Raw genomic sequence first — 9477 nt, forward strand, 5'->3', positions numbered from 1 at the left:
CCCTCCCCCTCCCCCTCCCCCTCCCCCTCCCCCTCCCCCTCATCACCTGCAGCAGGTCAGTGGCGGGCGGCTCGCGGCGGCGGCTGTTGCGACCCGGCAATTCCAGGGGCAGCACCTGCACGTGTGCACGTGTGCACGTGCGGCCACACACGCACGCACAGACACACGCACAGACACACACACACACACACACACTGGCGGGAGGGCTTTCGTTTCGTTTTTTTTAACACACACACACACACCGTCGCTTTGCTGCATCGCATACACTGTCTTTGCGTAACGTTTTCCTTGTGCTCTTTAACACACACACACACACACACACAACACACACACACACACACAACACTTCTCACACACATGCACACAAACATGACATGACGACACAGACCAGACCATCCTGCACACGTACTGCTAACTTCCGAACGCTGCCACCCCGATGCTGATGCTGTGACCGGCCCATCTGTCTCGCGGCCTCCCGGTTTTGTACGGCGTCTGACGCTGCTCATCAGAGGCTGCCTCGCTCTACGGTTGCACCCCAACGGTACCATACGCACCCCGGCACCCGGCACCTGTACCCAGTACCCACCTCCACACCCACCTCCACACCCACCTCCACACCCAGGGCGGCGAGGCGTGGAGCCCAGGAGTGGTACACCCATGCGCCCATGCCGGCCTGCATGCATGCGTGCGGGTTGATTGGTGGGTGTGCGGAGTGGACGAGGTGGACTCAGCTAGGTTGGGGGCGAGGGCTGAACTTGGGAAACTACAATAATAGTGCAATGCTTCTTTTTCGCATGTTAGTTCATCAGAGCTGCTGTCTTACAACCATCCGCTTTACCGGCGGCAACTACGGTCCAGCACCTGCCTACCTGTGGCACGCAGAAGAGCAGCAGTCGCGGGGCTGCCAGCGGCGGAGCCACCGCGGGCGGGGGGCGGCAGATCCAGACGGCCGGGTCGGCGGCGCGGCAGCAAGCGCGGGAGGGCGGTGGCTGATGATGGTGAAGTGGGGGCTGTGGTGGAGGCTGTTGCATGTCTGTGACAGTACTCCGACCACTACTGCTGTGGTTGAACAACTGTGGCCCTCACTTAAGCTGCTGCTAGCTGACGCGGTGTGCGTGACTGCTTCTGCTGCCGCGACTGTATGTGAACAGGACGCCTTCATGAAGTAAATGGCGCAGAGGAAATTGCGTTCACATCTCGAGAAGGACCTGGGCTTGTGTCAGCGTGGGTGTCACGTTCCAAGAAAGCGGTGAACTGCTTGCATGACCTCTCAGCCGGCTCTCGCCCCGCAATCACGCACGCGCTACCTTCAGGCGCCCGACGAACACACGCGGCCTTTTCCACCGCAGTTTGACCCACCCCAATGCTGAGCTTGGAACCTTGCCACGCCGCCGACCGCATCCAAACAAATGCCAAGTTCCCCAATCAACCCTTTCTCCTGGTGGCAGCCCCTCGCCACATCTGGAAGTCACTGCATTTGAGTAATCAACACAACCGCCACAACCCATCCAAACACGTACGTAATTCCATTGTACACACTTCCCTTGCGTGTAACTGGCGCAATTGTTCCATGGGTTCCAGCCTCGCCTTCAGCTCGAATGAATGCAGCGCGCCCCCATGCAGCAGCCACAACCCGCACTCCCCCGCACTCCTGCAGCACCCGAGCAGCACCCCCGCAGCACCCATACATGCTGCGGCCCTGCCAGCCGCCACCGCCGCCAACCCACCCACTCTGCCACAATGCAGCACACACGACAGCACAGGGCACGCATGGTCTCCCCAGCCAATCCATCTATCTGCTCCTCACAGCACACCTTGCATCGCAACACCTACAGCAGCACGACTGCCCGGCCTTACGCAACACCTACCACCTACAGTACGAAGGGGATGAGGGCTTTCCTGGAGCGCGGGTACTCGGGGAAGGTGTCGCGGTACCAGCGCAGGTGTGTCAGGGCCCGCGGCACGAAGGTGGATGTGCAGAACAGCAGCCACGACAACGCCGGCCATGACCAAGTGCCCACGGCGAAGCCCGCCCACTCAATCAGCTCGCCTGGAGAGGGGGTTGCGAGTTTGTGGGGTGGGGAGGAGGGGAGCGGGTGAGGGGATGGGGGAGCAGCGAGTGAGTGGGCGGCAGCGAGCCCAGCTTGCTGCACAGAACAAAACGACACACACCGCGCTCACAACTGCACAAAACCGCTAACCCACATGCACACCGCCTTATAAACACAGGAGTGACCGTACCGGAACTGAGCAAGAGGCAGGCAGCGACACACGTGGGTCTAGTCAGCGCTCTTACCGAGGTAGTTGGGGCAGGCGATGTAATCGTACAAGCCCCCCTGCGGTATGAAGTACCGCTCCCGTACATCGCCGACGGTGCCACCGCCGCCGCCCGCTCCTGCGCCGCCATCCTTGATGCTCACGCTCAAGCTAGCCGGCGACGAGCTCGCGCCCGCCGGCGCGCCAACGCCTCCGGCCGCGCCGCCGCCGTCCCTCGAAAATTCCAGCAAGCTCTCCCGCATGCCACCCGCCGCCGAGCCCTCGCCACCACCACCTCCTGCAGCGCCAATGCCAGCCCCGGCAACCGCAGCCACTGCCTTGGAGCCACGCTCTGCCGCCGCCCCGGCGGCGGCATCCGCCCCGCCGCCACTGCCAGCCGCCGTCGCCGCCGCCGCCTGGCGGCGACGCAGCATCTCCAACCGCCCCGCCCGCAGTTTCAGATCAGCCCAGCGATTGATTGCCGTACCGAGGGCGTACAGCACAACTCCGATGATGTAGCGGGGGCGGCCGGCCCAGTCCGACGGGTACCGGGTGCACGCCAGCTGCACACACGGGTGCATGGGCGGACGTACACACGTCACACATATACATTTTGTAAGATGTCAAAAGCCTCCCAGGATGCCAAGGAGTGCTGTCGCGAGTACGAATGTACACAGGTTTAGCTGCAGGCATGCTCTAGCCGCGATTCCGGCTATGGAGATGACGAGAGGAACCTCCCAGAGCAGCCCGTACACTCACTCCCATGTAAACACACTTCCCTTTAGCACACACACACACTTGCACAGTCTTTGCGCTAACTTTTCCATGTGCTCCGTGAGCACATGCACAGTGTCGACCCTTCCGCTGGTCCTTCCCAAGACATGCCCGCACCCACGCACCTGCGTGGCGACGAGGTATCCGAATATGCAGTTGGGCACGATGCCTGCGAGCGGGATGCCCAGCGCCACCGTTCGACTGCTGTAGGGCATGATGAAGGGCGTGATGAAGCCGCGGTAGAGGTAGTGCAGCAGCCATCCGCACAACATCACCAGGTTCACACCGCGGACCTGTTTGTGCGCGCGCGCGTGTGTGTGTGTGTGTGTGTGTGTGTGTGTGTGTGTGTTTGACGGTGGTGGCGGGGGGAGAGCAGAACGGGAGTCAGGGGGAAACAGAACGTGCATGTGTAAATGCGGTGGGTGCGGGTTTGGGAGGTTGCAGGGGTTTGCACGGTGGCAATGGTGGCGTTGATAGCTCGTGTTGCCGGAGGGCGCATGAAAGGTTGCAGGGCGGGTGAGGGCCATTCGTGGTACCCAATCATGGTACCCAGTTACGGTACCCACAATGCCCAATCAATTGTACCCTGTAACTGTTCCAGTATGGCGATTCCCCATTGCAATTCCCCGGGGCACACTAGCCTACCTCCCTCGCCAGCATGGCACCCTGTGCGCGGGCCTGACAGACACGCGCACCAACACGCGCCGCCACTCACGCAATAAGCCACACCGTCCGCGCCGTGCCGTGCCGTGCCGTGCCGTAGTCAACCCGTGTCCTGCTTTCATCGCCGTACAGGTACCCACCGGCCCCTCCACAGCGTCCACCACATCCACACCACGCCCTCGCGCCCACACAGACCCGCCCACAATTCACACAGACGCATCGACCGCGACGCACCTCGCTGAAGGGCTCGCCTGCGGGCAGCGAGCCCGCGTAGATCAGGTACACGGCCAGGCAGAAGGGCACGCCGGGGAGGGCGTCACTCAGCTGCGTGTCAGGGCGTGTGTTGTTGTATAAGTTTGCGGAAAAACCAGGAAGGCGGAAGCAAGGCGCTAGAGGCGAAGGGATTGGAGGTTCGAGGATTGGGTAATGCCAGTATGTCGGTCGCAGAACTGTTCGCGGACCCTTGCACGTAGGTAGCCCGCGAGTCCTCAACAAGCCCCCACGGCGAGCCCCTGTTTGGCCCGCCTGCCCGGTCTCCCTGTGTCCACTTAGGGCTCGCACCAAATGGTTCCCATCATCCCTGGCCTTGCAATGGTGCGCGGTTAGAGAGGGAAGAGGGGCAAGCCGGGGTACGCGCGCCGTCCCCCGGTGCCTTTCTAACTGATAGTCCTACTGGTGGTCCCACCTCTCTGCTCCTCAGCTTGACTGGCTACAGCGAGCTACTTTCTTCGCGGGGTGAGGTTGGAGGGAGGTGGGAGGCTCCAGCACGGCGCAACGTCGTCCTCAGAACCCTTTCGTGTGCCCGACGCACTACGAACTGGCCGCTTCAAACCACCGACTCACGAAGTGGGCCACGCGTTGTGGAATGGGAGGTCCCCATTGCTTCTCCTTCTCCGGCGTGGCATGTCGCCCGTAAGGGGCAGCGTCCTTGAGCTGGCTGAGGAACGAAGACACAACGATGATGCCCGTAATCGAAAGCAGTGCCACGTTGCTCCATAGGAGCCCAGGTAAGTCGTTTATGGCACAATGTGGGAAGTCCATTGTGCTAGCCCAGTGCGCAAACTAGGCCAACGTGAGGAAGTTCAGGGGGTGGCAGATACGAGTTGCGCCGTCTGCTGGCAGCAAATGTGTAATAGCTATGAACCAGCAAGTAGCCTTTTGAAAATTGAAAGATACATGTGCCGCAAGACATCATTTCGTCATTCACGGTGAAGTCGCAATCCCGCCGAGCACTGGTCCACCAACTCCCTTGGCCCGGACGCCCATCCCACTTCCACACCGTAAAACCTCCTCCTTCACCCCCTCCACCTACTCCTTCTCCTTATTCTATACCCTTGTTGCCTCCTCACAGCTCCCTCACGCCGGCACCGGCGGCCTCAGCCCCGCTGCCGCCAGGGCCGCGGCGTCGAGGCCAGTGCCTGTGATGACCGCACTGCCCAGACACGTGCCGCCCTGGTAAAACACAGCGTACTGCCCCGGCGCCAGCCCCTGGTCGTTCGCCTCCAGCACCACCGTGCCGTACAACTCCCCTTCCTCCTCATACTGATGTCGTGCACCTGCTACTGCCGTGCCATGGCTGCTGCCGTCACCGCTGTTGCTGCTGCTGCTGCTACTGCTGCTGCTGCTGTTGCTGCTGCTGCTGACGGGCGCTCCGGAGCCGTCGTGCAGGCGCAGCGTGCAGCGGTACATGTTGGGGCCGTGCCGCACCTGTGTGTGTGTATGGGCGTGTGCATGTGTGTGTGTGTGTGTGTGTGTGTGTGTGTGTGTGTGTGTGTGTGTGTGTGTGTGTGTGTGTGTGTGTGTGTGTGTGTGTGTGTGTGTGTGTGCATGTGCGTGCGCGTGTGTTGCGCGTGCGCGCGAGGCGCGGTGCTGGCACACATCACAGATCGACACAACGGGCAAAGCACAACGCCAGGGGTAAACCCGTGGGGTAAACCTGTACCAGGGAACAACACAACACCACCTGCACTGCCTCTTGACACGACAATCTGCAAACCCAACCCCATCCTGCGCTGCGCACGCTCCCAGCAGCCGCCCCCAGTGCCAACCCAACACTAACCCTAACCCAAACCAAACCCCAAACCCAGCACCCCAACACCCCAACCCACACCCACCTTGACGAACAGCGGCTCCGGCTCCGATTCCGCCCCCTGCTCCGCAGCCGCCACCACCACATGCTCCACCCCTTGCTCCGCAGCCGCCCCCAACCCCGCTCCCACCCGCAACCCCGCTCCCACGCCCGCGCCCAGCCGGGGCCTCAGGCGCGGGTGCAGCCAGTTGAAGGGGCCGCAGGTGAACGCGTTGCGTGCCTTGCCGCCCTCGCAGTCGTAGTAGCTGCGGGAGACCAGCACCACGTTGCGGGCCGTGTCCTTGGCCACAACGTACCTGTGTGTAAAGGAACACAAGGAAGACAAAGCGCAGCAAGGCGATGGGTGTGTGCGTGTGGTGGTTGTGGGCGTGTGGTTGTTTAGAGTGTGTGTGCGTGTGTGTGCGCACGCGTGTGTGTGTGTGGATGAGGAGGCCACAGTCAGGGCCAGAAGTAGTCACAACATCCGCGCCACAAGCCATGCCGTACACGCACTGCCTCCCGCCATGCATTTCGCACAGTTTCAAGCAGCCACCCCACCAACCCAACAAGGCAACATCCACCCCACCAGCCCTGCCAAGCCCGCCGTCGCCCCCTCCGGCCCCCCTGAACCCACCAGGGCCCGCCGGGCAGCTTTATGCCGCCGCGCTGCCCCACTGTGTAGAACCAATAGCCGGCGTGTGTGCCCAGCGGCCGCCCCGTCTCTGCCTCCAGCAGCGGGCCATGCCACTCGCCGAGGTGCTCCTTCACAAACTCAGAGAAGCGGACCTGTGTGCGGAATGACAGGGCGTGTGTGTGAAAACGTAAGAGTAGGAGTACAGGAGTACAGGCGCGGAGAGGGAGCGGTGACAGGGATGGATCATGGATGTTATTTCCATTTCCCACACATGTCCATGGAATACCCTTGTGCACCCCCCTTGTGCTTTCCAACAAGGCACACATTACTCTCCCCACCTTGCCCAGGAAGCAGATGCCTTGGCTGTCCTTGCGGTTCTTGTTGGCAAGGTCGGCGGCGGCGGCCAGCTTGCGGACCTGGGGGGTTACATTCATGACTGGTTAAGGAAGTGGTAGACGGTAGACAATCAGGGGCAGGGAGGTGGCGGGGAGGGGGCGGAAGGGAGGTGGCAGGGTGGCAGGGAGGTGGGAGGAAGAGAGAAGAGAGCAGGGGAGGCAAGGGGAGAGGATGAGGGGAGGGAAGGCGTGAGCGCATGGCTGAGGTGTCACAACCACCACCACCTCCAAGCCCGCGCGCCCCGTCAGCCCCCGCAGCTGCACCGCGCCCGCCCCCCATCTGCCGCAACAACGTGTCATCATCATATCGTCTTTACTTATCATGCAAGGAGCCCCCGGTTGGTTTGGTGTGGGCTAGAATTTACAACCCCGCCCACCCACCGCCCACCACACCGCATCGCACCGCCCCAGCCCGCACCTGCGACTTGGTCAGGCAGCCCAGCGGGAACATGACCCTCGACAGCTGGTCCGGAGTCAGACCAGACAGGAAGTAGGTCTGGTCCTTGACCGCGTCTGGTGTCAGCAGCAGCCGGACCTCCTCCTCCACCGCCGCCGCCGCCGCCACCTCATGCTGTCCTACCTGTCCGTGTCCTGAGCCGCTGCTGCTAGTGCTGTTGCTGTTGCTGCTGCTGCTGGAGCCGCCGTCGCCTCGCCCGCTCGCCACCGCCAGGCCGCCGCTCCGCCGCCGCGCCTCCAACCCCTCCTCCGCCTCCCGCTCCCGCTCCTCCACGCCTACTCTCCTTCCCCCACTCCCACTCCCACTCCCACTCCTTCCCCCACTCCCACCCACACCACCTACAACCCGCCGCTCCACGCGCGCGTAGTGCCCGGACGCCACCCTGTCAAACTCCGCTCCGTGCCGCTGAGCCAGGTGGTCGTAGAAGGCCCCGAACTTGACGCGGCTGTTGCACCAGATGTCGGGGTTGGGGGTGCGCCCCGCCCGGATCTCGGCCACACTGCTGGCGACCACGCGGTCCCAGTACTGCGTGGTCAGCGGCACCACCTCCAGCTTCACGCCCAGCGCTTCGCACACCTGCCGTTGGGTTTTGAGTTGGCGGTTAATGGTTTTGGTAGGTGAGTTTAAATGCTTGAGAGTTTGGTGGTGGTGTGTTTGCTTGATTGGCGAGTTCGGGGAGTTTGATGATGTCGGAAACTCGACCAGCCCAGTGAGCAGCGCTCCGGCGCCCTGCCAACGCCCATCACCACACTGCCACCGCCAGTGATATCCACGGCGTTACCACCACGCACACACCCCACAACTGGACGCCGTCTGGGCGGGCCTCGTTTTTGTTGAACACCCCACACTGCGCCTCCCCACCTTGCGCGCGTACTCCAGATCCTCCTCCCAGGGGCAGGCATCCCAGAAGTTCCTGTGGTGGGCAGTGGGTGCCGCAACGAGGGTTTTCAGGTTTGGGTTTTCAGGTTTCGGAAGACGCGCTCATGTGCTTTCAGAGTCCAGGTGTGTGCCGGTACTTTGATGCAGCCCAAATCCTCCCCATATCCCACTAATGCCGCCACCGCCACATCCACGCAGCCTCCACGGCCACAGCCGCCCTTTTCCCTGCCAACCCCTTCTTAGCGACCCCTTTTTCCGCCGACACCCAACCACCACCAAAACCAACTCCACCACCAGCTCACCACCAGCCACCTCTGTTTTCGCCCAGCCGCCCTCGCCTCCCCCCACCTCAGCCCTGCACCTCAGCCCTGTACCTGAAGTCCTCCTGGAACCAGATCTGTAGGTAGAAGGCGGTGACATCGTGCCCAGCCGCCACCAGCAGCCGCAGAGCCAGACTGCTGTCCACGCCGCCGCTCAGCAGCACCGCCACACGCAGCCGTTTGCCGGGCTCGCAGCTGCGGGTGTGGGGCGGGGCGGGGCGGGTGCGGGGCGGGGCGGGGCGAGGCGAGTGTGGGCGAGGCGAGTGTGGGCGAGGCGAGTGTGGGCGAGGGTGGGTGAGGGTGCGCGAGGTGGTCTAGAATTGCGGTGGCAGTTATACAGTTTGGCAGTGTGGAAGGGAGGCACGTGTGTGCGGTAGCCGGGTCTGAGGGGGTTAGGGCTAACATCCTGGTTGCGTGAATGGATGGTGCGGTGCGGTGGCCCGTGTGGTGGGCGCGGCGGGCGGGATGTGGGTCAAGGGTTTGTTTGCGCGTGGGGTGGCGTGCAGCCGCACCCAGCCCTTCATGTGCCTACCGCGCCCCCTCCCGCTGGGCCTCACGTCACCGGCTAACCCAAGCAGCAGCGCTCACCCTGCCATCAGCATTGGGTGCTGCGCCCACTTCTCGGGCGCGGGCACCACGTAGCCATCATCGGCGTATTGGTCGGAGACGCCCTTGTCGCCGACGCCCCGCGTGGGCAGCTGCGGCAGCGGCGTGCTGCTTGATGGAATTTCGCTCAGTCCCGCCACCCGAGCGACTCCAGGCGCGCGGCGCCTGAACGCGACCGGTGCGACGTAAGCGCCCGTCGCGGCCGCAGCGCCGACGCCCTCGTCGCAGCGCCGCTTCAAAACCGCTGAGACAGGCGCGCCAGACGTCAGACACCTAGCTATGGAGCAACGGCGTATGTCCATAGCCATTCGGCTGGCAGACAAACAGCCCCGCAAGCTGCGTGGGCCCATGTGGTGAAGTGCAATTGTGCGACAAAGCAAACCTATTCACGTCACGTAAATGTATGTATGCGGCAAGCTTGCTAT

The 9477-nt window shown here is 62.9% G+C and overlaps 3 protein-coding genes across 3 annotated transcripts in view; all 3 read right to left on the reverse strand.

Annotated features, from left to right (window-relative positions):
• Positions 1-773, reverse strand: part of CHLRE_14g627917v5 (uncharacterized protein) — a 4546-nt gene extending 3773 nt beyond the window's left edge. Inside the window, exons 1-2 of the mRNA XM_043070323.1 lie at positions 587-773; positions 47-115 (exon numbers count right to left, since the gene is read on the reverse strand). Of these exons, the coding sequence (XP_042916997.1) occupies positions 47-115; positions 587-679 (162 nt within the window). The 5' untranslated portion in view covers positions 680-773. The remainder of the gene's footprint in view (positions 1-46; positions 116-586) is intronic.
• Positions 774-1157: 384 nt separating this feature from the next.
• Positions 1158-4793, reverse strand: CHLRE_14g627950v5 (uncharacterized protein). Its single transcript, XM_043070325.1, has 5 exons — positions 4537-4793; positions 3928-4017; positions 3156-3323; positions 2297-2819; positions 1158-2050 (listed from the first exon to the last, which is right to left on the reverse strand). The coding sequence occupies exons 1-5, from the start codon at positions 4732-4734 to the stop codon at positions 1872-1874; spliced, it is 1158 nt and encodes a 385-aa protein (XP_042916998.1). The 5' UTR covers positions 4735-4793; the 3' UTR covers positions 1158-1871.
• Positions 4794-4847: 54 nt separating this feature from the next.
• CHLRE_14g628000v5 (uncharacterized protein) lies at positions 4848-9393 on the reverse strand. The gene is made up of 8 exons (XM_043070326.1): positions 9035-9393; positions 8501-8641; positions 8109-8160; positions 7209-7823; positions 6734-6811; positions 6396-6547; positions 5808-6078; positions 4848-5400 (listed from the first exon to the last, which is right to left on the reverse strand). The coding sequence occupies exons 1-8, from the start codon at positions 9352-9354 to the stop codon at positions 5050-5052; spliced, it is 1980 nt and encodes a 659-aa protein (XP_042916999.1). The 5' UTR covers positions 9355-9393; the 3' UTR covers positions 4848-5049.
• Positions 9394-9477: the final 84 nt, after the last annotated feature.

Source organism: Chlamydomonas reinhardtii, chromosome 14 (assembly GCF_000002595.2).
Source record: "Chlamydomonas reinhardtii strain CC-503 cw92 mt+ chromosome 14, whole genome shotgun sequence".
Lineage (NCBI taxonomy): Eukaryota > Viridiplantae > Chlorophyta > Chlorophyceae > Chlamydomonadales > Chlamydomonadaceae > Chlamydomonas > Chlamydomonas reinhardtii.

Excerpts from the sequence above, each read along its gene's own strand:
- CHLRE_14g627950v5 (XM_043070325.1), bottom strand. The coding sequence starts at position 4,734 with ATGGACTTCCCACATTGTGCCATAAACGACTTACCTGGGCTCCTATGG. Across the intron at positions 3,324-3,927 it reads CAGGCGAGCCCTTCAGCGAG|GTCCGCGGTGTGAACCTGGT; the intron begins GTGCGTCGCGGT and ends GCGCACAAACAG. Across the intron at positions 2,051-2,296 it reads CGCCTGCCCCAACTACCTCG|GCGAGCTGATTGAGTGGGCG; the intron begins GTAAGAGCGCTG and ends CCCCCTCTCCAG.
- CHLRE_14g628000v5 (XM_043070326.1), bottom strand. The coding sequence starts at position 9,354 with ATGGACATACGCCGTTGCTCCATAGCTAGGTGTCTGACGTCTGGCGCG. Across the intron at positions 8,642-9,034 it reads CACCCAATGCTGATGGCAGG|CTGCGAGCCCGGCAAACGGC; the intron begins GTGAGCGCTGCT and ends CCACACCCGCAG. Across the intron at positions 7,824-8,108 it reads ATCTGGAGTACGCGCGCAAG|GTGTGCGAAGCGCTGGGCGT; the intron begins GTGGGGAGGCGC and ends ACCCAACGGCAG.